General features: G+C 33.5%; 8 protein-coding genes across 14 annotated transcripts; 1 reads left to right on the plus strand and 7 right to left on the minus strand.

The window, feature by feature from the left end:
* Nucleotides 1-97: 97 nt before the first annotated feature.
* LOC109598711 (uncharacterized) lies at nt 98-1,666 on the minus strand. Its single transcript, XM_020014619.2, has 3 exons — nt 1,488-1,666; nt 1,281-1,435; nt 98-399 (listed from the first exon to the last, which is right to left on the minus strand). The coding sequence occupies exons 1-3, from the start codon at nt 1,565-1,567 to the stop codon at nt 107-109; spliced, it is 528 nt and encodes a 175-aa protein (XP_019870178.1). The 5' UTR covers nt 1,568-1,666; the 3' UTR covers nt 98-106.
* Nucleotides 1,667-2,098: 432 nt separating this feature from the next.
* LOC109598739 (endoplasmic reticulum mannosyl-oligosaccharide 1,2-alpha-mannosidase) lies at nt 2,099-5,335 on the plus strand. Its single transcript, XM_020014657.2, has 8 exons — nt 2,099-2,283; nt 2,379-2,691; nt 2,755-2,940; nt 2,994-3,331; nt 3,386-3,573; nt 3,625-3,916; nt 3,968-4,108; nt 4,163-5,335. Exons 1-8 carry the CDS (start codon nt 2,191-2,193, stop codon nt 4,379-4,381), a joined length of 1,770 nt encoding a protein of 589 aa, XP_019870216.2. The 5' UTR covers nt 2,099-2,190; the 3' UTR covers nt 4,382-5,335.
* A 179-nt stretch (nt 5,336-5,514) lies between these two features.
* On the minus strand, nt 5,515-11,860 carry LOC109598740 (uncharacterized). 5 transcript variants are annotated; one of them, XM_049963607.1, is made up of 2 exons: nt 11,613-11,860; nt 5,515-6,263 (listed from the first exon to the last, which is right to left on the minus strand). In XM_049963607.1, exon 2 carries the CDS (start codon nt 6,254-6,256, stop codon nt 5,819-5,821), a length of 438 nt encoding a protein of 145 aa, XP_049819564.1. In that variant the 5' UTR covers nt 6,257-6,263; nt 11,613-11,860; the 3' UTR covers nt 5,515-5,818. The 5 variants fall into 5 exon arrangements, with proteins under 5 accessions (XP_049819564.1, XP_019870217.2, XP_019870218.2 ...); XM_020014658.2 differs by lacking the exon at nt 11,613-11,860 and adding an exon at nt 10,650-10,844; XM_020014659.2 differs by lacking the exon at nt 11,613-11,860 and adding an exon at nt 10,341-10,464.
* Nucleotides 11,861-12,093: 233 nt separating this feature from the next.
* LOC109598726 (juvenile hormone epoxide hydrolase) lies at nt 12,094-14,370 on the minus strand. Of its 2 annotated transcripts, XM_049963605.1 has the most exons (7): nt 14,034-14,370; nt 13,606-13,760; nt 13,183-13,555; nt 12,962-13,135; nt 12,723-12,914; nt 12,429-12,666; nt 12,094-12,375 (listed from the first exon to the last, which is right to left on the minus strand). In XM_049963605.1, the coding sequence occupies exons 1-7, from the start codon at nt 14,068-14,070 to the stop codon at nt 12,156-12,158; spliced, it is 1,389 nt and encodes a 462-aa protein (XP_049819562.1). In that variant the 5' UTR covers nt 14,071-14,370; the 3' UTR covers nt 12,094-12,155. The 2 variants fall into 2 exon arrangements, with proteins under 2 accessions (XP_049819562.1, XP_019870198.2); XM_020014639.2 differs by lacking the exon at nt 14,034-14,370 and having other exon boundaries at nt 13,606-13,983.
* Nucleotides 14,371-14,513: 143 nt separating this feature from the next.
* Nucleotides 14,514-16,474, minus strand: LOC109598725 (juvenile hormone epoxide hydrolase 2-like). Its single transcript, XM_020014638.2, has 5 exons — nt 16,241-16,474; nt 15,468-15,870; nt 15,082-15,414; nt 14,794-15,031; nt 14,514-14,740 (listed from the first exon to the last, which is right to left on the minus strand). The coding sequence occupies exons 1-5, from the start codon at nt 16,418-16,420 to the stop codon at nt 14,530-14,532; spliced, it is 1,365 nt and encodes a 454-aa protein (XP_019870197.1). The 5' UTR covers nt 16,421-16,474; the 3' UTR covers nt 14,514-14,529.
* A 152-nt stretch (nt 16,475-16,626) lies between these two features.
* On the minus strand, nt 16,627-19,826 carry LOC109598724 (juvenile hormone epoxide hydrolase 2). 2 transcript variants are annotated; one of them, XM_020014637.2, is made up of 5 exons: nt 19,449-19,826; nt 17,677-18,145; nt 17,329-17,604; nt 17,010-17,244; nt 16,627-16,954 (listed from the first exon to the last, which is right to left on the minus strand). In XM_020014637.2, the coding sequence occupies exons 1-5, from the start codon at nt 19,623-19,625 to the stop codon at nt 16,735-16,737; spliced, it is 1,377 nt and encodes a 458-aa protein (XP_019870196.1). In that variant the 5' UTR covers nt 19,626-19,826; the 3' UTR covers nt 16,627-16,734. The 2 variants fall into 2 exon arrangements, with proteins under 2 accessions (XP_019870196.1, XP_049819563.1); XM_049963606.1 differs by lacking the exon at nt 19,449-19,826 and adding an exon at nt 18,213-18,392.
* A 460-nt stretch (nt 19,827-20,286) lies between these two features.
* On the minus strand, nt 20,287-21,011 carry LOC109608160 (neurogenic differentiation factor 1-like). The gene is made up of 2 exons (XM_020024581.2): nt 20,838-21,011; nt 20,287-20,786 (listed from the first exon to the last, which is right to left on the minus strand). Exons 1-2 carry the CDS (start codon nt 20,966-20,968, stop codon nt 20,399-20,401), a joined length of 519 nt encoding a protein of 172 aa, XP_019880140.2. The 5' UTR covers nt 20,969-21,011; the 3' UTR covers nt 20,287-20,398.
* A 439-nt stretch (nt 21,012-21,450) lies between these two features.
* Nucleotides 21,451-23,444, minus strand: LOC109598722 (DNA-directed RNA polymerase I subunit RPA43). The gene is made up of 3 exons (XM_020014636.2): nt 23,198-23,444; nt 22,812-23,144; nt 21,451-22,759 (listed from the first exon to the last, which is right to left on the minus strand). The coding sequence occupies exons 1-3, from the start codon at nt 23,383-23,385 to the stop codon at nt 21,631-21,633; spliced, it is 1,650 nt and encodes a 549-aa protein (XP_019870195.2). The 5' UTR covers nt 23,386-23,444; the 3' UTR covers nt 21,451-21,630.
* Between the last annotated feature and the right edge of the window lie 384 nt (nt 23,445-23,828).

The raw sequence follows: 23,828 nt of genomic DNA on the forward strand, positions 1-23,828 counted from the left end.
TAGACAAAACGATATGTTAAAAATATCAAATAAAATATTTAGGTAGGAAAATTTTTTTTCATTTCAAACAATAACACCACAATCACACAAAACAATATAAAAAAAATCAATTCTTTATTATCTTAGCTCTAAGAACTTTCACTTCGTCTACTGGCTTATCATTTTTATCAGTTTCCACCAAACCAATCCGCCTGATTACCGTCATTCCTGAATGTATCCTGCCAAAAATCGCGTGTTTACCGTCAAGCCATTGTGTCGGTGCCAAGGTGATGAAGAATTGTGAACCATTGCTATCTGGTCCCGAGTTAGCCATAGATAATACACCCGCCCCGCTGTGTTTTAGTTCTGGATGTATTTCATCTTTGAAGGTTTGTCCGTATATTGAGAGACCTCCTTTACCTAAATAAAGTGTGTGTGTTGAATAATAGTTCAATGATAAAGAATTTCTAAATAATTTTTCATCCTGATAAAAATAGTCTTGATATTCAATTGTTTGTCTCATATTTTCTCACCTTTGGTTCAATCGTGGTTTAAATTTGTTATATATAAATATATACAGTAGTGGTCATAATTATTATTACTTATTAACTATAATATAAATTAAAAATTTGAGTTGTAATGTTTATTGTTTTTTCTTTTATTGTTGTGTTTACTAAGCAACTGGTCAATTTAACTTATAAAATTATAGCAACTTTTTACCTCATGGTCTTTCAATGCTCTATAAATTTAAATCAATTATTTACTATTGATCTTTTGCTTATTATAATTCCGCGATCAAAGTGAAATTATAAGAAAAATTATAATTCAACATTACTAAGACCAAAAGATACAAGAAGAGATGGCTAAGAATTTATGGCTGGATCTGGACAAGTAGTATCTATGAAAAATAGAGTTTGAAATACATGACAGAAAATCTAGATAATTAGAATGTCAAAAAACATTCCAACCTTATTGTGAACTGAAATTAAATCATTCTGGAAGAAATAAAAATACCTTCAAAATTAAAGTTATTTTTATGTCCAGCTCAATTTAGAAAAATGTATATGACATTTTATAGTATAAAAATATAGAGTGCATAAAACTTTATTTAAATTTTATTTGTTCACCTATTTTAAAAATGGAGTATGATTATGAACAATAAACAATATAATCTATAATAAATTTAACATGAAACATGATTTATTTGATAACATTATATTTTAATGTGATAGAGAAATACTATACTCCTATATTATACTAAAATTACAGTGACAAAACAAAATATAATAATGAAAACTAACCTGTGCCAGTTGGGTCACCACCTTGTATCATGAAGTCCCGAATTATCCTGTGAAATATCGTATTATTATAGTAACCCCTCCTAGCCAACTCGGCAAAGTTCCTACAAGTTGTGGGAGCATGTTTCCAATACAATTCTACTGTAAATTCGCCCATCCTATGGAACAAAACGCGGTCACAAACGTTTAAAATTTAATTGTTACACTTACGTTGTTTCAAATGATACAAATGGGGGCTGCCACATTTTATCAGGGATTCCTGATTGATTCATGCCTTGAACCGCTAACATTTTTGTACGCTAAATACTTTATTTATTCAGAAAACGTAAGAAATTGTATTTTTGAGGTTAGGATATTGTAAACAACTTAAAATGACTGATAACATTAAAGAGATTCTCAGTACTTGTATGTCATAGGGCGACATTAGCGGTTGAACTGTGAACTAAAAACAAAATTTAAAATAGTACATTCAAAAAGTTTGCTTATTAATTTAAATAAAATCGAATTAATTAAATGTGCGTGTCATTAACTTATTATTATGATTTACAAATAGGGTTGTTCAAATAAACTCACATCTCTGGGACGATTAAATTTAAATGTGGGCGATTCCGGTGTTTGAACTAGACACAATTTAAAAATTCAGAAAATAACATTATTTATTATGTTGGTTTAACATTAATTTTTTAAAATATTGAAAGCCTTTAATTTTACTTCTATCCAACAATATTAATGTCGATAATAGGAAAAAAACTATTTAAAATGTATATTTACGTGTTATGACAACGTCGCACGTGTCTTTTTACAAGTTGTCGCTACTGGTGATTGTCAAAAATATAATCACAAAATGATAGACGTACAATAATACCACGTAATAATTATTAAATTATGCTACTCAACAAATTATTAGAAAGAAATGATTAGTAAAAGCCATGACCATATTTCATTAGATATCAGTGGATCTGGTAACAAATCCTTTGATAAAAGGAGACCTCAAAATATTAAAAGGGTGTGTAAATTAAATTACTAAATTGTAACAGACTTAAATGAAACAATGTATATATTTACAGTTGGTCAAATAACCGTTAATTTTCTGTATTTTAGTTCTGGAACCGACTACCAAAGAGTTTTAAGAATTTCATTTTCACAATAGGAATAATAATATGCTTATTTGTGGTATATTTAGTTTTCATAGAACCGAAATCAACAGTTATTTCAGTGGATCATAGCCCTAGTGAAAGCAGATTGAAGAACATTAGAAATGATCCAAGAGATGTGGAACCAGGGTTCAATGAAGTTGTTCATGACAGTCAAGTACTTGAGGAGCCTAACAAGGCAATACTTGAAAATTCACACAACATCAATAAAAATCAAGTTCTGCAACCACCCAAACTTAAAACTAACCCATTATTTACAGGTATGTTTAATTTAATAATTAATTAATAAAATTAAGTATAATTGTTCAATTCAAATTTGGCAGGGCCTTCAACAAGTAGGCAACAAGCAGTGGTTGATGCCTACAAACATGCTTGGAAAGGTTATAAAAAATTTGCATGGGGCCATGATCACTTAAAACCAATCTCCGAGTCATACCAAGACTGGTTTAGTTTGGGACTGTCAATTGTGGACTCCCTGGACACCATGTACATCATGGGATTAAAAGAAGGTACATAAACAAATAATAATACTTGATTATGTACTAAAATTTACTGGTTTTAGAATACGAAGAGGCAAGAAATTGGGTGGATAAGCACCTACACTTTGACATCAATAGAGATGTGAATCTCTTTGAGGTAACAATAAGGGTACTAGGTGGTCTTTTGGGTATCTATCATCTGTCCAAAGATGAAATGTATGTTAAGAAAGCAGTTGATTTGGCTGACAGGTTGTTGCCATGTTTTGATTCAGAGTCAGGAGTGCCTTTCTCAGACATTAATTTATTCACAAGGAAGGCACATGCTCCCAAATGGTCACCAGATAGTAGCACTTCAGAAGTGAGCACAATCCAACTGGAGTTTAGAGATCTAAGTAAAATCACAGGAGACCCAAAATATGAGGTAAAAGGTTAAAGTATAAAATCTAAATACATCTGCAATATTGATTTTACCCAGAATACCGTGTCAAAAGTATCCGAACACATCCACAAACTCGAGAAAAAGGATGGTTTAGTTCCTATCTTCATAAACGCCAACACGGGCCAGTTCCGAGCTTACTCTACGATAACTCTTGGTGCCAGAGGCGACAGTTACTACGAATATCTACTAAAACAGTGGCTGCAAACGGGAAAGACTCTGAATTAGTAAGACCCCATTAAGCCCCCAATACCACAAATAACCGTAAATAATTCCAGCTTGAAGAACGATTACGTGGAAGCAGTGGCAGGCATACAAGAACACCTGGTGCAGAGGACGCAGCCGAACGGATATTTATTTATAGGCGAGCTGCTGGGTGGCGCCAAAGATTTTAAACCAAAGATGGACCATTTGACGTGCTATTTGTCCGGCACTTTGGCCCTGGGCGTCCACAATGGTTTGCCCGAGAGCCACCTACGTTTGGCCGAGGACCTGTTGACCACGTGCTACCAGACGTACGCTCAACAACCCACGTTCCTCGCACCGGAAATTACTTATTTCAATATACAGGTTTGATTGATTTAACATCAATTAAGGGGGGTGTTAATTGTAATATTTTAGGGTGACAATTCTCACGATATGTACGTGAAAACTAACGACGCTCACAATTTACTCCGTCCCGAGTTCATAGAAAGCCTTTGGTACATGTACCAGTTTACCGGCAACGTTACTTACCAGGATTGGGGCTGGCAAATATTCCAGGTACGATTCTGATACAAACATCACCCACAAAAAGTTAATAACATTTTTGTTTAGGGATTTGAGAAGTATACGAAGGTAACGAACGGCTACACGTCTATTGGGAATGTCAGGAACACCGGGAATGTCCGGCCAAAGGACATGATGGAGTCGTTCTTTTTGAGTGAAACGCAGAAATACCTTTATTTGCTTTTTAGCGACAACCCTAAACTGATTGATTTGGACAAATATGTAATAAACTCGGAGGCCCATCCGATGCCTATATACGATTCCTGAGTGTCGGAGGGTTTTAGGGATATCTAGTCGGTTACTGAGATTAATAGGCACACAAAATATTAAGAAAATATTAGATTATATTCAAAAATGCTAATCAGGAGATATTATGAAACGATTATTGAACATATCAGTTTGATTTATAACGTAGAGATTTATATATGTTATTGTTGGGTACACGTGGTAGTTGTCTTATAAATTCGCACATTTTTATTTTGAAATGTTGATTATATTTTAAAACAATAATATTCGAACATTTTATATGCAGTATTATACAGTATTTATATACAAATTTATAAATATCTACAATTTAGATGAATAAGTATACACTTACCTTTATATAGAAGACGACTTGCAATTTATGTAAGTTTTATAAGACAACAACTGTAAATATGAATCCCAAATATGTTTATTATTTCTGTGTAGAATAGTAACGTTTCAAAGGGGAAAAACTATTATACGAACAGTACACAAAATAATATTGTTGCCTCCCATAATTCTATGACATAAAACATGCCAGTATAATTATAGTGTTACAATTACTTTTGCTTCTGTTGATTTAATTATAAGACTGCTATAATACAGTTTCATTGTTAGAATTTTAATGTTCAGTACACTTAAATGCATTTTATATACAGTAGGTTTTCCTTTTTCTATGGACAGTGTTACAATTTTTAATGTATGTAATATAAAACCCATATTTTACGTATACATGGTCAAAAATTTCATATTATTGAATTGTGTCTGAATAGAATGTTTTCCAGTGAAATCAAAAATGAATTAAACCATTGTACCATAAATTTTGTCTACTTATTTGTGATATGTATTGTGAGAAAATATTGCTCGTAAATTTGTTGAGGTTGTATATTTTGTATTGGTTATATAGGAATTTTGGCGGATTCATTTAAACTGTACGAAATTAAGTCATTAAATTTTAATATAAATAACTTTTGTTTATTTAGTGTTTTATTTTTAATGTTTAAAGTAACGATTATGGTTAATAAATCATATTTGTTGACAATAAAGTGGTAAAAACTAAGCTAAATATTGCGAATTGCGTTTTATGATAGGAGGTCGAATTGAGGTGGGTACAAATGAACATTTTCCTAAACCGTTAATAAGTTAAACAATCCACAAAAACGTAATTAAATTATATTTGTCTTTCTTCTTTACATTTCTTAAAATTTAAATACTAAAAGAGTTTATAAATATGACAAAATATTATTTATTCGTGAGACCAATTACACAATTTAAAAACACTATGCGTTTCACCTAATCTTAGGTGTTTCCTTTACAAAAAAAGTACCACGACAGTATTATTCTAATTGCACATGTAACCCGCAACAATATTACTTCGGTTGATCTACGGGACAATTTCCGTTTAATAAACTATGCGACTAAAATAATACATATATCACAAGGAACTGCTGAACCAATTTTCTACATAACGTTACATTCGCAACACTGCATGGTGTAATACAAACACTTCACCAAACAATTGTCGTCTTCCTCCACTTCCTCCGGCTTTTTCTTCGGAGTTACCCATACGCCGTCCAACTTATCACCCCCGTTCAGCTTCCTTTTCTCATTCTTGTCGGGGGTATCGCGATCGCGATCGTCGAACTTGGCCTTGTCGCTGGCATCGGAATTCCTCCGTTTATCCTCGCACTCGTCGTTGTTGAGTGTAGGACAGCAGATGTCCAGAGGTTCGCCCTCTTTTTTCTCAGGCTCGACGGCTACCGACGCCTTTTGGGCGTCCGGCACCGCGGTGCTTTGCAAAGTGTGTTCTCGAGATGTTGTCGGCAGGGGCGATGAACGACTTTCCTTGGTGAAGTCGAAATTCTGGTCCCTGTGTGCATTTGGGGAATCACCTGACATTATTGACCTGCGAACAAAAAAAAAAAAACATTTTGGTACATTTATCTGAAAATAAAGGTCGTTCACATTTATTTGAAAATGTTAAATATAAGTTTTACTTTTAAATTAGTGTACGATAGATATTCGGATAAAACAAAAGTGGGTAATTACAGTAAATTGTTTTCAATTATCACTAAATGCGTTGACAGCACACAAAAATGTCCAAAGGTTCGAAATTCGTTTGATTACCCCAGAATATAATGTATGTGGAAGCGATAATGAGCGTCATAATCCATTATACAAATAATTAAACCGGATTGCATCAATATTTACTTTAATTTTTTACTTCCTGTCCGTGCACGCACATAAATGAACTAAACACATTTTGGGTTTTGACGATAAAAATGCATTTGTTCTAATACAACAACATAATATTAAACATGACGAAACTTTTATTACAGTTATGCGATTAAGGTCGTACAAAAGCAGCCATACAAAAATTCACGCTCCATTCTTCTACAGCATCTTTTTGTTTGTCTAAATTAGAACGGGCCACAATAAAAATTAATTGTTGAAAGTCCATTAATTAAGGTTCAATTTTCACTTCCATTGTCTACTATAGTACCTGCATCAGATGGGAAAAGATCAATTCGAGCGTTTACTTCCTTTCATTTTGGAACCGTACCGCACACCAAACAACCCAAACTGAAACAACATCCTATACTACGCAAAGAGATCCACGTTTTGGACCCTCCCCCCATTTTTCTATTTATACCGTCCTCCGCTAGTTTTACGACCCTCGTACAATGACACGGGGTTTGTCCCAGGTCCTGTGTATATTATTATTTTTTGATGGGTTGATTGATGGCAAAATGTTACGGAAAATCAATTAAATCAATAGAATTATTGTTTATTAATTTTTTTTTATTATTTGGTTTATTAATAAATTTTTATTTGTGTTTATTTCACAATACAATGCTGTTTGATTCTATTATACACTTTTTAATGTCAAAAAATGTTATTTCACACTTGTTCACACGGTTAGTTGCATTTCGATTTCAAGGTACAATTTTTTTCTAATTTTGTAAAATACAAAGTAGTTACTGATGAATAAAGTTATAAGATTTATTACATGCGTCAAAGGATGATTATTCTCTCTAAAATGTATTTCCTTTATCCGTGGTAAGAACTTAAATTTACATGGGTTTAGGAGCCCTTACAAAACAACAAATTAAGGAAATAGATGCCTACTAATACTATTACTAGCTTCTTGATTGATACAATAATATATAATACAATTCAATTTTTAACATCGATTAATAACATTCCATAAAATTATTTTATGTAATCGCAGTAAGCATTTAATCCCTTTAATTTAAAGTCCTTTCTTATCCGAATTTAGGGCGTGATTTACCCTGTGTAGAGGCTCTTACAAATTTGTACGTCATACAACAGTACAAACAACAGATTAAGGTCATGCATTATAGGTGACTACCTGTACTATTACTTGCTTACAGATTGATATAGTAAATCACAACAAATATCAATTTTTGTTGTAAGTTAATCACAGTCCTTACAATTATTTTCTGTAGTCATGTTAAGATCTGTATGGCTTTAATTTAAATTCCGTTATTTTTTTTCAGATTGTAGGACGTGAATTTGTAAGTGATTCCTGGGACAAACAACTGATATTATGTGAATTAGAGGTACTGTTACTTGTTTACAGATTGATATATTAATGCATCATGAATATCAATTTTTAACATCGCTGAATCACAATTCTGAATAAAATGAGAATATAACTTTTAATGCAAATTTTTGAATAAATTAAAGAAGAAACAGGATTTTGTTTTTTTAGTTATAATTATGAATGTTTTCCAATTAACAATAACACCAAATTTTTCTTTAAACGTATCATTTTTAAATATCCAAATGCAATTATATATTATCAAAATAAAACCAACAGACCTTCAATTTAACATAATTAAATGAGCGGAAGCAAAAATCGCTTTTAGGATGTACAGATAAAATTCTTGAAGGCTGCTAAATTATCACTTTATTGCTAGATTCAATACCTATACTATTTTAATGTTAACTCAGAAACAGAAGAACACCGTTCAACAGGCATTAATATGCACAATCAACAAAGGAATTCATCATAACAGTACCGCGGTACCATATAATAGCGTTTCTCCACACATAAACAGACGTTAACCTTAAAACCACTTACTGATCTTCGTCCATTTTCACCTTCGCAAGCCCAAAAACCGATCGCCACCGTCCATCAACCGCCCCCCAACGAACGGCCACCAATTTAAAAACCCAAACGATCGTTCGGTACGACCTGCGAACACGCGCGCGTCACACTGAACGCTGAAACCGGAGTTTGATTCATGGTTGTTCGGTTCGGTGTCATTGAGCTTGGGTGTTAGTGGGCGAATGCCGCGAAATCGCCGCCGCCGTCGCTCGTCCAAAGTCGAGGACAAAAGATTCACGGCGAGTTTTTTTTTCCTTCTTTCTCTTCATCTGCGCCGCTATGTCTTCGGACGAAGCGCGAGTGCTTTTGCGTCTTTACTTTGAACAATTTGTTGTTTTCAATGTGTTTGGATTGAGTTTTTAGCGTTTTAACGATAAAGCTTTTTGCTGTTGAATTATCTAGGTAACGTTTCTTGAAAACGTTTTCGCTTCTTCGAATGAGTAAATAAACGAGTTGCATTTCTTGAACGTGCTTACATAATGACGTAATTTGTTCACGTAACGACTAAATAATTTCTAGCAATTTTATCGATGTTAATTCTCAATTCAGAATTATTATGCATCGAATTATTAATTATCGAAATCATACTTTCGCTGATAATTATTGTAGTACTTAAATTACCACTGCTCTTAAAAATTAATCTTTAATTAATTAATGATATTCTGCTTGATATATCAGATATTGACTAAACAAATTATATACAGTAGTGGCCATAATAATAGCATCTTTTCTGCTATTGTTGTGTCCCCTCTGCAACTGATCAATTTATTGCTTTATTGCTCTCTGTGAATTTAAATCGACTATTTACTAGAGGTCTTTTGCTTATTATAATTATTTAAACAAAAAAAATCGTTTGACTCCATACAAAAAAAAACCCTGGTTTCTATTAAAACTGTGAAGATCCAATTATGACTTGTCTAAATCTAATTTATAAAAAAATGATGGTTCTGCTTATGTTAAACATCCCACAGGAACAAAACTACACAAAAAGTTATACCCACAATGAAACATGGTAACGGTTCAATTATGCGTACTTCAATTCTTCTAACGTGGGCCCCCTTAGGCTGATTTATTTATGTTCAGGGATATATTAAACAACAATTTGCTTCCATATATAGAAGAAATGATGGTCTTAATAAATGTGTGTCAACATGAAAACAATCCCATCTAACATATCTAAAATTATCATGGGTTGTTAAAAAAACAAAGCATCGGAGTTTTGCCTCGCCCGTCCTAATCACCAGACATCAGCCCTATAGAAGACATAAGGAGGGATCACGTTTATAATATAAGTCGACAAAAAATTTAACAAATTTAAATGAACTTATCACAGCAACTTCAGAAGTTTGAAGGAATATAACTTAATATAATAAATAATACAATTGTATATTCGAAAAATGATCGAGTCTATGATAGACCAACATTATAAAACAAAAGAATATTATACAAAAAATCCTTTTCAAAATTAAAGTTGGTATATTTATGTGCAACGCAATTCAGAAAAATACATGTAATATTATATTGAATAATAACAATAGTTTTTATAATACTTTATAAAACAATTTTAAAAAATTGCCATAATAGTGACAGCTACTATAAATATAAATTTAGTCGCAATATTTTCGAATCATCATAAATTAATTACGACACACAAAACTCAAATCAAATGAAATTGATTTAAATTTTATGTTAAAAATCTGGACTGGCCGAAGAAACGGCAGGAAAGAAAACCGGTACTTCAAACCTAACATCAATACGTACATGTATAAATCGAAAATACGTGCCTTAATTCCAAAACAAAAACAATCAATCACGCGTACCATTTAATTTAATCAACAAAACACTTACAGTAGCCGTTCGACGAAAATACCATACAAAACACATTGTAGCCAAATAAAAGCGGCACACATGGTACGATTTATGGACGGGTTTTACATTAAAGTAATTTTAGATGCGTGACATGTGACCTTTGAATTGAAACAACAATTAACGTATTGTGCATTTATCAGGACGTCGATTAAAGAATTTAAATGCAGGGCACGGGAACTGCCAGGAACCACTCTATGGTGGGGGAGAATATTGCAACAGCAAACATCAATTAATTACACAATACTGTGTTTATGATTATTATAATTATAACATGCGGATTTTACGTACCATGTTTGTTTCTTGTTTAATTTTTCTTGTGATTTTATCCCTTGAATTTGTAAAATATCATCCATTGACAAAAATTCACTTCAATTTAAGTAACGTTTTAAGTTATGTAGTTATACGTAGATTTGCTCTTGTGGCAATTGATCCACTTGGTCCAAATGAGGTGTTCCAGAATCTCATCACACAATTTTCATTCGACTCTTAATTGTCATGCAGAAAAGCGTTGTTAACAGACGTTTGACATGGTTCATTTTGTGTTTTCATGTCAGACATATCAATTGTCGACAATGCTGATTTTTTATTGTAGGAGTATTTGACCTTTTATTTAATTGTGGGTTTGTTTGAATGTATTTTATTCAAGAACATGTACATTGAAAACACTGAAATGAAGATTAAATTTATAAATTTAATATTGACCTATAAATGAAATAATGTATATAATATTTATTTTTAATTCCAAACAAGTTTTGAATGACCCTGAGGTTTATATTGCAATTGTACTGATAATCACCTTAAAATACAATTTGTTTATCCCATTCGTTTATCAAAATGTACGTCCAAATTTCATGCACTTTAAATAGTTTTTTAACTTCATTAAGAGCCTAATGTAAGAAGAATGTACCTTGCTTCAATGCTGTACTAAGAGTTTTAGCAAGTGTCATTGCGAACAACATTCCAAGTTGTTAGGTTTAATAAAAAGTCACGGTCAACAAAATAATGCCACAAAATTGATACTGTTTAAGATTAGCAATCAAATACGAAGTAGCGACTTTAACGTGACATTTTTATTCAAAGCAACGAAAATAAATAATTCTTAAACTCATTTACGTCGCAGCAACATGTCTTATTATTAATCTTTAAATAAAACAGCAAGGCGAAAACAAAACGAAACAAACAGGAATTGTAACGTGTCAGCATATCTGTCCACCTGTCGAGCAAAAAAAAGGCAGGAATCAGTGGACTCACCTGGAGGGAGAGTCATCACGGTGATTGACGTAGTACTTATTCTTCTTCCGGTGACTGTGGTGGAAATAATTCGGCACCCACAAGACCCTAAGGCCTCGTTTCTTACGTTTGCCTCCTGCCACCGTTGCAAATTATACCCTACTAAACACAACAAACACTGGATTGCGTTTGGCTCGAGACTGGTCTCGTCCACTTTCCAATGTTTGTAAACCGATGCCCCACAAAAACTGCGGCGTTTACTGCTTGCCTTTGCAGTGTTTCGAATGGGAATGGCTGGGAGTACGGTTAATGAACTGCCCGGTGTAACGCAGGGATCCACGAGGATGGGTTTGGTACCTGGCTCTTTGTGCGGTTCGTGGGTTATGACCTCTCATGTCGAAGACCAATGCAATTCGTCATTCCATTTAGAAACTTTTGATGAATAACTTCTGATGTTAATAAACCATACGGTGACTCAAATTCTTTGATATTAAAACCGCAATTATCATATAAATAATTAATTTATTTACAGTTTATTTATTTAATTATTTAATTTTTATTATATCACAACTCTTTTTCTTTGTGTAAAGTTCTTTTGATAAAAGTTATAAGATCATTCGTGATCTTATCGGGGAACTCCAAAGCAACGAAATGTCCACCATCACGGTATGTTGTAAAATGAATTAAATTAGTGTACTTGTCCTTCAAAATCTCTTCAGGGAAGTATAAAAACTCATGCTCAAAGAATGTACAACCACAAGGCACGTTTGGATCAATGGGAATACTAAAACGTCATATGTCATTAGTGGCAACTGTCATGATTAAATTATCACTTACTTGTGCACTCCTCTGGCAAATGCATTAACATTTAAATTTTCTGCATAAAACCTAGCGGCAGTTGTGGCCTTTTTAGGCAACCAGTAATAGAAAAACAAATTATCAAACAAAGAAGTGTAGTTAAACCTTCGGTGAAGACCTCCATCGTCAAATTCGACTGCATCTTTATTAGTGCCAACCGCCATTTTTTCAAACATGAACGCAACAAGTCCTTCAATGCTGTTATCTAAGCTGACTCCTGGAAGAATTACACATTATTAACAGTTTCCTCCAAATAAACGCAGGTAATTGTACCAACTGTGTCAGGTTTTGTCCCTTGCAAATGCAAATAACCACTTTCACCAAATATCCACCTGATTGACACCTGTGGTGGGTACCACTTGTACTGGAACTGATTGGGGAATACCAAAGAGGGAAACACCATCCCAACAGTTATCTTTAATAAAGATTTGTACAACAAACTCAGACAAAAGTTCGAATGGTGTCCTGCAAAGGATTATTTATAATTTTAGCGGAAGGGAACAATTATATACCTAAGATTCTGTCCGGAAAAAGTGTGGCCATATTGGTTGCTACAATCGCTCCCCAGTCCTCGCCGTGTACATAGAATTCCTCATGGCCAAGACGCTCCATCAAGTTTTTAAATATAACCGCTACTTCCGGAGTCTGGCAATCCTTTTTGGCGGGCGCATCCGAGTATCCAAAACCTTAAATTGCAATTGTTAATCGTTAACAACGGAGTTTTACACAGTACCTGGCAAAGATGGAACCACAACTTCAAAAACAAAATCCCGTCCTTCCTCTAGTACGCTCAGTCTTCTGGCCATTTTATAAAAACTTCTCACTGATGATGGCCAACCGTGTAAGAGCAAAATGGGTAGAACCTTCACATTTGTAATTTCAGGCTTTACGTGAACGAAGTGTATTTGTAACCCTTGTATTTGTGTCGTGAACTGAGGTAACGAATTAAGAAAGTCCAATTGCTGCTGAAAGTTGTATTCGTAGCGTAAAAATTTAAGAGAGTCTTCCAGAGCTTTTCCCGTGTATCCATAACGTGTCTGGCTGTTTTCTAACGGTGTTGCTATAAGCCTGGTGATGTTCAAACGTAAATGTAAATCATTTAGCACCTTAAATTGAATCAATGATTTGATGTTTGTTCTCTTTTTTGGCTACTTACACTCTCCTCCAGTTTTATTCTAAAAGGTTTGATTGTGGGGTCGTCTTCTGTGAAAATCCCCGGACCCCAATAAGTATTTTCTAATACTGGTATGGGACCAGGTTTGATCATATGTGATATGCCATAAAATATGGCAAAAATTCCTACAGCTAACGCTGAAAAAATTATTTTTAACAAGACCATACTGATTGTAATAGAAATTTGGTGTATGAAGTAAAGAGTCTTATAGCACATTAATTACTAATTTACGTAAACATATTAGAGATCCATTAGATGTAATAATTGTTAAATGTACTTAATTTTTTAATTGTCTACCTAATGACATGTAACTTGAATTACAATATTCTTTGGTATTGTTTAGGGACAAAGTCTAACTTTTAGTTAATAAATTGATGCAAATGAAAATAATAAAGTAACAAATTACTTACAATAAAAAAATAAACAAAATAAGTTTTGTATTTTCATATTTTTATAGGAACACTTCTTTTAACACTGTTTTTCATCGTTTAAAACCATATGCTTAAAATATTTTAAGTGCATTACTTATTTTAAGTAATTATTGAAAATGTCAAAGTATTAATTAAAAGTGGAACGAGGAACCATTTCACAATTCCGTCGAATTTTATACAAAACATTAATAAATTAGATCTAAATGATGAATAATAATTAATCAATTTTTACTGAACTGAACAAAGTATGTTTAAAAATATTTATTTGAAAATTATTATTACTGATGATTATTGACCTTAATTCGATGTTTCTATAGTTGCGCATTTTGGACAGATATATAGTGATCTGATTTTTCATCACCTTTTGCGTAATCATTATTGGAAATACGGGTTGCATAATTAATAACTGAACTAATTGTTATTTCGTATGGCGCTGGGATACAAATATTTGAAATAATATAACTAAAATAATATTTTATTGTTTTTTATGTCTAATATCTTCAAATTTCAATACGGCACTAAATATATCATCTGCTAAAACTTTAGGCAATTGCATGGCAGCAAAGTGTCCACCTTTATGATCAGTCAGTTGAACTGAATTGGGATAAATTTCTTCTAATGCTTTGTCAGACGCATAAAAATCATGTTCGAAGCGTGCACAAGCGGTGGGAATACTTATTGGGATTCTAAAATTAAACAATTATTTCTTGGTGTATGTTTTTAAGTCAAAAGTATCTACCTCGAGCCTCCAAGTGAGCTGTGTGCCTTGTTGAATGTTTCCGAGTAGAGTCTGAAGGCAGTTTGCATGGAATTGGTCCACCAATAAATCATAATATTGTCCAACAAATCAGTATACGGAAACCAATCGTTTTTCCACTTGTTATAATCTATTTCTAAATATGTGGAATTATAACCAGTTATAAACTTTTCTAAGATGTAAGCAGCCAAACCAACCGGAGAATCAGACATGGCCACACCTAAAATTTTATCAGTCGTATATGGAAAATTAGTTAATTAATCGACACACCTATTGTGTCTGGTTTTGTAGCCTGCAAATGCAAATATCCAGTCTCCTTCAACAACCTGGCGAAATTTGTCCCCATAGGATAAACTCTATGATAATGTTCCTTACGTACAACTGCATCAGGATAAATCACTCCAACGAGGGTCCAAAGGAACGACCTTAAAGTTTGTACGGTGCACATGTTGGAATGGAAGCCGTACAGTACTTCAGGATGGATGACGGAGAGTTGTTGCAAAATGATCGCTCCAAAGTCGCCTCCTTGAGCGTAAAACTTCTGGAATCCCAAACGGTGCATCAAGTTCTTCATCACCACAGCGATTTGGGCAGCACCCAAACCTAAATAATCATCAGTTTTGAAAATCGAAACGAAATTAAGCAAAAGTACTCACCTGGCCTGATTGCCGCCTGTGAGAATCCATATCCAGGAATCGAGGGAGCAATCACCTCGAAAACAATCCCGTTCTTGGGTGTGGTGAGAATGGGAATGATATCATAAAACTCTCGAACGGATCCGGGCCAGCCGTGCACAATCAAAAGTGGTAAAACCTTAACGTCCTTGGTGATTTTAGGTTTGACGTGTAGGAAATGGATATCCAGTCCTTGAATGTTGGTTTTGTATTGCGGAAACTGGTTTAGGTACTGCTCGCGCTCTTTCCAGTTGTACTTGGTCCTCCAAAAGTCGACTATCTCTTTCAGTAGATTGGTGTTCAAGCCGTACTGTTGGCTGATGCCCTCAAGGGGAGGGACGAAGGTACGGTGGTTGTCCAGGCGATATTTTAAATCTTTAATGTCCTTGACATATGGATATTGTTAATTGGGTTTTTTATTTTCACTGAATTTAACAATTGCGATGGCTGTCAAAACTGATTGATTTAAATTTACTAGTTAGATTATATAATATTTTTAAGACACATACTGTACAATTATTATAAATTATGCTGGTGAGTAAACAATTTTTATGAATCATAAACAATAGCATGATCTCTCATTACTGTGGTATTAAATTACATTTTTATAAAAAATAAATTAAGCTTTGTCATCAAAAATACTAACTAACCTGTCAATAAATAAAATTATGTATAAACCAAAGATTATTAAGCTATTTTTTTAACCTTCCAATTATAATAACAAATGTAAATAATAAGAAATATCGTACTCTTACTTTTTCTGAAATATTAATTTTGAACGGCTTCACAGATTTATCCTGCTCTGTGGGAAGACCTGGTCCCCACCATGTTTCCTCAATTTTGGGAACTGGAGGCGGTTGAATCGCTTTGTTTATCAACACTGCAAAACCGGCGAAAACGAGAGCTAAAATAACTGATACTTTTAACAAACCCATGGCTAATCATACACTGAGTGGAGGAGAGGAAGATTCATTTGTGCTACTGTTATCTATGTATATTACATAATTGTACTTATTTAAGTGGAATTGGAGGGGACATAGTTCGAAATTTTTGTACTATGAGTTTTGAAGTACTATGTAATTTATACTTATAGTGTAATTGATAAGGTATTTAGATAACTGTTATTTAATATGAACCATAATACTCAAAGACACATCTTTATTTACAATTTACAAAATCAATATATACAACATAATAACAAATACAACAAAAATAGGTAATATCAACTTAAATTAAAAAACACAAAAAGCTACTTTTTCGCTTTAATACTTTCTTCTTCTATCATCTTATCCACGCTTTTAAATATCTCCATTGCTAATAATTTAGGGTGCTGAAGCGCTGAAAAGTGTCCGCCCTCTAAATCATTGGTGTAGACCAAATTGTGAAATTTATCCTTAAGGATACAATCAGGTTTGTAAAATAATTCGTGACTAAATCTGGTACAAGCAGTTGGTACCTCTGTTGGTACGCTGAAAACACAATTTTTAATTAAATTCATTTACATTTTTAGTTTAGAACACTTACAAGTCAATGAGTAAACCCTGATTTTCTTTGTTGAAGGTTTCAGCATAAATCCTCATTGAACTTGTTATCGTACCAGTTACCCAATAAATCATCAAATTGTCTATTAAAGTTTCATAGGAAAAAACCTCCTTCAAACCTCCGTCAGGCTTATGGATATACTTCGGATCTGTTAAACTGATGAATTTGTCTAAAATGTATGCAGCTAAGCCAATTGGAGATTCATTCAAAGCTACACCTAAAAATAACTCAATTCTTTAAAAAATACATTCAACAATAATAAAAAACTGTTGGCACATGATAAAACATCACAATATCTTACCTACAGCATCTGGTTTGGTAGACTGTAAATGAAAATAACCCGATTCCTTTAGCAAAAACTCATACGTGCTAAGCAATGGATAAACTTTTTCTTCGTGTTCTTTTCGTATCACCAAAGAAGGAGTCCAACTGGCCAACATCAATTTAAACTCGGAAAATGCATTGGTAACGCACATGGTGGAATGAATTCCATGCAAATACTCCGGAAAAAGAGTTGCCATTGTCTGTGCTATAACGGCCCCCCAGTCACCGCCGTGGATGTAATACTTCTGGTAACCTATCGAAACAACAAATGTAGTTAGCAATTATTTTATATGTCAACGGGAGTGGATCGTTTTTGTGGCCATACCCAACCGCTTCATGAAATTCTTAAACAAAACACAGACGTGAGCTAATCCCAAACCGGGTTTCCTGGTGGCATCCGAAAATCCAAATCCGGGAAGTGACGGTGCGATGACTTCGAAAACATAATTGTATCCGTCCTTAGGCTTGATCAGTTCCGGGATTACTTCGTAGAACTCTCTTATAGAGCCGGGCCATCCGTGCAACATCAACAACGGAAGAACCTCGACCTTCGATCCCGCATCTAGCTTGGGTTTCACATGCAGGTAGTGGATTCTGAGACCTTGTATTTGGACGGTGAACTGGGGAAACTGGTTGAGGAACTTCTCGCGTTCCCTCCAGTTGTACTCGGTCCTCCAATATTTGAGGACGTCTTCCACGATATCCTTGTGGATACCATAAGTATTGTTCACTTGCTCCAGCGATGGTGGCAATGGTCTCGTTGTTTTTAGGCGGTGATTTAAGTCCTCAAGTATCTAAAACAGCACAATTAAATTTAACTTTTCGCAACGCACAGCTAATTTTGGTAGGAGACGCTCGTACTTCAGCTTTAATTTGAATTTCGAACGGTTTTATGGTTTCGCCACGATCGTCTCCCCAAATTTGTTCTTTGATAGTTGGCACGGGTGGATTTAAAATTTTCTTGAAGGCTACTAAAACCACCGCGAACACCGCCACCAAAAGTACTAACCACAGACGCAAAAACATTGCCACAACCAGTTTACAATTAATAAGGCGACTGACGCAATCTTGGAAGATGACTAACACAAGTGTCAATATTTTATTGCATTCTGGCACGTTGTATTTGCACAAATCGTAAATGTCGGATAATGATAGATATATGAAATTTTATAATAAACATTATCATTGTTTAAATAATAATTAGCTCCTACTTAAGCGCGTATGTGATTTAAGGAATTTCTAAATATAGTTTAGATTTACTTTTCCATTAAGTTCATCGAGTGAAATTCGCATACACGGGATTGGAAATGTCAAGAACTGTAAAATTCTCTCGACTGCTTACTTATCAACTCTCATTACATTTACTTTCCTTTTGTACAGTTTGGAAATTGTAACTGCTCTTTAATTGCAATTTTCAAGTAATTGTTTCTATCAGATTTGATTAATATTCACGTTTGTTATGAGTATGTTTCATGAAATTAACATTAAAAAATTTTGAAACAATTTTTGATGATTAAATTCTGTAGTGCATTTAAAGCTTTCACTAACCTAAGAATAGGTTTAATACAAAACGAGATACATAAAGTAATAAATTTATAAATGAAAGTTAAAATAATGGACATAAAACTGAAATTTGTTGTTTAAGAGGAAATTGTAATAGAAACTGTTTATTTTCATTTTATGGTATAAACATTAATATTCTTCACAAATTATCTTTATTTATTTTCATTCAATTAAATATTTGATGTACATACGTACTTAGTTTTTAATACCATAATGATCCATAAAACGCGTTTTGTAAAAAGTTGTCAGTTTTTTCTAATTTTTAACAACCACTACATTAAGCTGAATTCTTTATTACACTAATAATTATTGACATGAGGATTATTTCACCTTGAACCTTCATAAAGATATATCTATAAATAAATTTTATATGTTTTGACTAATAATCATTCATTGTAATTATTTTTACATTTTAAAATTGAGATGTGCTCGAGTGTATTCGTGGCGGCTTTTAAACCATCGGAAGGTATCTAAACCATCAGTTTTATTAACGAATGATAAAACAGTCTAACAAAAAATATAGATCACACTTACTTCGTCGCTAATGTGAATCTTGAACGGTAAAATAGGCTGGGTATCATTATTTGGCATGTCCTGACCCCACCACACCTCCTCTAATTTCGGAAGATCCGGATAATCCGTCCATTTTTTAAACAGGTATGCTAAGAACAGAACAACAACACAACCAACCAATTTCAAAATCGTTCGCATGTTCGGGCCCTGAAGAACTGCACGCCGACCATTGGAGAAATGGCGCGCCGAATACTCTACCACTTTCACACCGTTTACAACTTTACTCTTTTTTTTTGGTGAAACTACGAACACCGACGATTTGATGCATCCGCACGTGTCAGATGTACGGGGCGGTTTAAGTTAATGTTAAAACAGGGCCAGACCTAAAGACAAATTGATAGTTTTCTGCAAAAATAAAACTCAATAAAATCGTACAAACAACGTATATTAAACATGTAACTATTGTTCCAATATCCTGTTGTATTGACACTCTTTCCACTAACATTATAATCAACCCAATAGTTATTACAATTATAATAGCAGCAATATACACAATCCTGACCGTACTCGTAATACTTCCTCTGACCAAAGCTGTCAGAGTGTCGGACAAATAATTGGCAGTTGTCTGGCTAAGTTCCCTATTGAGGATCTTGATAAATCAGATCCATGAGTTTGCCCTCTTGGAGCCTCTGACTCATTGCGATGATGTGGTTGCGTGCCAGAAGCAGCGTCTCGATCTTGGAGAGATTTTGCAGAGCTGAGTTTATATTGGAGTGAGTGAATTGTGATCGCAGGCGCCTGAACAAGGGGCTCATTAATAAATGAGATTTGTTTTTAAGTTGTTAATATCTTCCGAGTTTGTCCAGTACAGCATTGAGATCATTTTATTTTGTGTACACTCTTTCAAATTTCTAACACAACTTCTGAAATAAAACACTCATACTTTTTTAGACATTTATTGTTTTTTAAGTTCAATAAGCACCGTACAAACAATGTTCGTTAAACATGTAACTATTGTCCCAATATCTCGTTGTATTCACACTCTTACCACTAACGTTATAATCACCCCAATAGTTATTACAATTATAATCTTCGTAATACACACACTCCTGACCGCACTCGTAATACTTCCTCTGGCCAAAGCTGTCGCAGAGCGTGCCGGACAGAAGATTGGCGGTCGTCTGGCTCAGTTCCCTGCTCAGAATCTTGATAAATCTGTTCAGATCCATGGGTTTGCCTTCTTGGAGCGTCTGACTCATTGCGATGATGTAGTTGCGTGCCAGACGCAGCGTCTCGATCTTAGAGAGCTTCTGCGGGGCTGAGTTTATATCAGAGTGGGTGAGTTGTATAGGCATGCGGCTAAACAAAGAATTTATTAAAAATTGCGATTTGCTTTAAATTAGTTAATACCTTCGGAGTTTGTCCAGTGCGGCGTTGAGACCGTGCATTCTGTTTCGTTCGCGGGCATTCGCTTTGCTACGTCTCAATTTTACTTTGTACACTCTGTTTTTTTGCTCTTTTTTAGTACTGGTTTTCTCCATGACTTCGGCGGGTGTTTTTCAGGATGCGAAGTTGTCCCATATATATAAGCATAGTTATCTGGTATTGTTTGCTTTCAGATTTCTAGCACTTCAGTTTTCATGGGGTATCAAGTGCAATTGATAATGGTATTTGCATATCCCACCATATGTCACTGGGGAACATATGGATGGAATCATGGGAATTCTATAGATTAAAGCTGTTATTAACGGTGGTCGCGATCAATTATAAATGATGTAAATAATGAGACATATGGTCGCGTTTGAATTATATGGAAATAAATTAATTTAGACACAATCAGAAGATATTTTAGTTGATAATAGAAAGTGGGGGTGTGTGAGAATATTATGTTTTGGTAATATTCAATATGAAATATATACTAGACCATGCTATTTCAAAGTTGGACACAAATTAATGTAATATCTGATTACTTTTATTTAAAAAGTTAACAACTACAGTTATATGTGAATAATAATACAAAAAATATATAATAGTCATTTATTTATTAATAAAAATATTAACATCATTTGAACACAGCTCTGAAACTTCAGAAAATAAATTACTATACTGAAACCACTGAATTCTTTTATCAGTATAACTACTCTCTAATATTACAATTTGATTTATCTTTTAAAAAAGTGTTCAATTAAATTTAAAAACATCTTTATGATTCAGTATGTTTTCTTTTTTTCTTTGTTGGTGAAGGGGATTCACTTTCCTTCTTTCTTTTCTTCTTCCCATCTGTTAAAGATTGCTCCAATTCTGAATCCTCAGGCAAATTAATTTTTGCCACTGAGGAAGTCAACTTAGGTTTTTTTTGTTTATCTTGGCTATCAGCCATATCAACTTTGTTATCACTCCATCTGAAATCTGAGGAAAATAATTCATTTAAATTCAAATCAGGAAGTGATACCTCATCATCATCCTTCTTTAATTTTTCTTTCTTTTGTTTCTTTTCTTTTTTAGACTTTTTTTTTTCTTTTTTAATGTTAGAATTTTCAATAAGAGTGTTCTCCTCCATCATGATAGACTGTCTTAATTTATCTAAACTGGAATCAACTTCCTCATTATCTAGTGCTTCTTGTTTAATTTCTTTATCACTTAAAGATTTAGACCTTTTCTTCTTTGTGCTTTTACATTTTTCAGTATTATTTCCAATAAAACTGGTTTCTTCCATCATGATAGACTGTCTTAATTTTTCTAACATGGAATTATCCATATCATCTTCCACTTTCTCTTGTTTAATTACTTTATGACTTACTTCCTCACTTGTAGATTTAGAACTTTTCTTTTTCTTTCTTTTAATTTTTTCACTTTCATTTTCAATTAAACTAGTTTCCTCCATCACGATGGACTGTCTTAATTTGTCTAAACTTAAATCTGCTTCTTTATTATCTACAAATTCATCTTTGCAATTTGTTACTTCTTCACTTGTTGATTTAGACCTTTTTCTTCTTTTACTTTTCATTTTTTCATTAGTCTCAAGTGAGGCATCCAACTCAACTGATACAGAATTTGAAGTCCTTTTCCTTTTATTTGATTTGGGAGCATCTACTTCATCTGTTGGCTTGATAGAATTATTTTCCTCCTCAGCAAAGTCTTCACTTAAAGAATGGGAACGTTTTTTGTGCTTCAATTTTGGAGTGTCTTCTATCACACTGAGGTTACTTTTATTCAATATAGGGGAAATTGCTTCATCATCTGTAAATTTTTTCTTTTTGTTCTTCTTCTTGTGGTTTACTGATGTATTTTCATCCCCTGTACTTATTCCACTGTCATTCTCAGTTATTGAACTAAAACACAAAGTATAACTAAAAGAGAAGATTAAAAAACTTATTAACTTACATTATTTCACCACGGATGTAAGGCAAACGTAATTCTAAATCAACATAAGTTATTTTGAATAGCACTTCATTGCCTATTTGTGCTTTATCACCTAACCAGTCCTCTTTGTCAACAGGTCTGGGTAGTGATACATTAAAAGCATTGTACACAAGCACACCCACATGATCTGCACTGAATTTGTTGACAACACCGCTCAACTCCTTCCCAACATTTGGTTTGAATAAATAAAAATCCGCTTGTATGTCGATGTGAATAAAACATGTGTCGAAATTTATTGCACCAGTATCATTGAACAGTTTTATATTTTGGTAGCCCAACAATAGCCCCTCCAATCTGAAACAACATTCACATTTGTGACGAGTAAAATATAAGACTGTCGCACTTACTCTTTGTTGTATTTAGCGATGCCTTTATTAAGGGTGTTCTTGACAGAGTCGTTGATGTTTTCCAATTGACTAGGATGCAGAGCTAAATGTTGAACGCTCTTTTGGACTTCCACACAACTGGACGCACTGTCTTTGAGTTGATTAAGCAGATTCTTATCGAAACTAATAATGTTACGGTGTTTCGTCATTATATTTTTTTATTTGTTGTGTCTTTTTCAATGTTTTCTTAAATACTGTGACTCCCATGTGTTAACTTATTTGAGGTTAACAATTTGAATTTTAATAGGTTAGGTTTTTAAATTACACAATTTTTATTTTTATAAAAATTTACACTTTGTGTGTAATTTTTACAAAATAATTTTAGTAAATTATATTTGCATAAAGATGTTCCCTATAACATTTTTATTTAAATTAGATTAAAAATGTGCAAACTTGGTTGCATATTCTTTGCCGTTTTGCTATTTGATATCTTCCCAAACTTAGTGTTACAAAAATGATTCACAATTGGGGCAATTTATAATAGATATAAAGGAAATAAGTTAAAAGGAAAGGAAATCCCCTTCACTAACAAAGAAAAAAAAATATTCTAAATCATAAATTTGTTAAATGTTTAGTTGAATACTTTTTCAAA

Source organism: Aethina tumida, chromosome 2 (genome assembly GCF_024364675.1).
Source record: "Aethina tumida isolate Nest 87 chromosome 2, icAetTumi1.1, whole genome shotgun sequence".
Taxonomy (NCBI): Eukaryota; Metazoa; Arthropoda; class Insecta; order Coleoptera; family Nitidulidae; genus Aethina; species Aethina tumida.

What these genes read in the sequence shown, in the direction of transcription:
- LOC109598711 (XM_020014619.2), bottom strand. Translation starts at nt 1,567, where the DNA reads ATGTTAGCGGTTCAAGGCATGAATCAATCAGGAATCCCTGATAAAATG. An exon ending in TTTGTATCATTTGAAACAAC is followed by an intron (nt 1,436 to 1,487) that starts GTAAGTGTAACA and finishes TTTGTTCCATAG; the next exon opens with GATGGGCGAATTTACAGTAG. An exon ending in TGGTGACCCAACTGGCACAG is followed by an intron (nt 400 to 1,280) that starts GTTAGTTTTCAT and finishes CACTTTATTTAG; the next exon opens with GTAAAGGAGGTCTCTCAATA.
- LOC109598739 (XM_020014657.2), top strand. Translation starts at nt 2,191, where the DNA reads ATGATTAGTAAAAGCCATGACCATATTTCATTAGATATCAGTGGATCT. An exon ending in CATCATGGGATTAAAAGAAG is followed by an intron (nt 2,941 to 2,993) that starts GTACATAAACAA and finishes TACTGGTTTTAG; the next exon opens with AATACGAAGAGGCAAGAAAT. An exon ending in TTACTTATTTCAATATACAG is followed by an intron (nt 3,917 to 3,967) that starts GTTTGATTGATT and finishes GTAATATTTTAG; the next exon opens with GGTGACAATTCTCACGATAT.
- LOC109598740 (XM_020014658.2), bottom strand. Translation starts at nt 10,714, where the DNA reads ATGGATGATATTTTACAAATTCAAGGGATAAAATCACAAGAAAAATTA. An exon ending in TTAAACAAGAAACAAACATG is followed by an intron (nt 6,264 to 10,649) that starts GTACGTAAAATC and finishes TTTTGTTCGCAG; the next exon opens with GTCAATAATGTCAGGTGATT.
- LOC109598726 (XM_020014639.2), bottom strand. Translation starts at nt 13,839, where the DNA reads ATGTGCTATAAGACTCTTTACTTCATACACCAAATTTCTATTACAATC. An exon ending in GAATAAAACTGGAGGAGAGT is followed by an intron (nt 13,556 to 13,605) that starts GTAAGTAGCCAA and finishes ATTCAATTTAAG; the next exon opens with GTGCTAAATGATTTACATTT. An exon ending in TTTTCCGGACAGAATCTTAG is followed by an intron (nt 12,915 to 12,961) that starts GTATATAATTGT and finishes AATCCTTTGCAG; the next exon opens with GACACCATTCGAACTTTTGT.
- LOC109598725 (XM_020014638.2), bottom strand. Translation starts at nt 16,420, where the DNA reads ATGGGTTTGTTAAAAGTATCAGTTATTTTAGCTCTCGTTTTCGCCGGT. An exon ending in ACAGGCGGCAATCAGGCCAG is followed by an intron (nt 15,415 to 15,467) that starts GTGAGTACTTTT and finishes ATGATTATTTAG; the next exon opens with GTTTGGGTGCTGCCCAAATC. An exon ending in AGCTCACTTGGAGGCTCGAG is followed by an intron (nt 14,741 to 14,793) that starts GTAGATACTTTT and finishes GTTTAATTTTAG; the next exon opens with AATCCCAATAAGTATTCCCA.
- LOC109598724 (XM_020014637.2), bottom strand. Translation starts at nt 19,625, where the DNA reads ATGCGAACGATTTTGAAATTGGTTGGTTGTGTTGTTGTTCTGTTCTTA. An exon ending in GAATTTCATGAAGCGGTTGG is followed by an intron (nt 17,605 to 17,676) that starts GTATGGCCACAA and finishes TTGTTTCGATAG; the next exon opens with GTTACCAGAAGTATTACATC. An exon ending in CAGGGTTTACTCATTGACTT is followed by an intron (nt 16,955 to 17,009) that starts GTAAGTGTTCTA and finishes TTGTGTTTTCAG; the next exon opens with CGTACCAACAGAGGTACCAA.
- LOC109608160 (XM_020024581.2), bottom strand. Translation starts at nt 20,968, where the DNA reads ATGGAGAAAACCAGTACTAAAAAAGAGCAAAAAAACAGAGTGTACAAA. An exon ending in GCACTGGACAAACTCCGAAG is followed by an intron (nt 20,787 to 20,837) that starts GTATTAACTAAT and finishes TTCTTTGTTTAG; the next exon opens with CCGCATGCCTATACAACTCA.
- LOC109598722 (XM_020014636.2), bottom strand. Translation starts at nt 23,385, where the DNA reads ATGACGAAACACCGTAACATTATTAGTTTCGATAAGAATCTGCTTAAT. An exon ending in ATCGCTAAATACAACAAAGA is followed by an intron (nt 23,145 to 23,197) that starts GTAAGTGCGACA and finishes ATGTTGTTTCAG; the next exon opens with ATTGGAGGGGCTATTGTTGG. An exon ending in TACATCCGTGGTGAAATAAT is followed by an intron (nt 22,760 to 22,811) that starts GTAAGTTAATAA and finishes TTTGTGTTTTAG; the next exon opens with TTCAATAACTGAGAATGACA.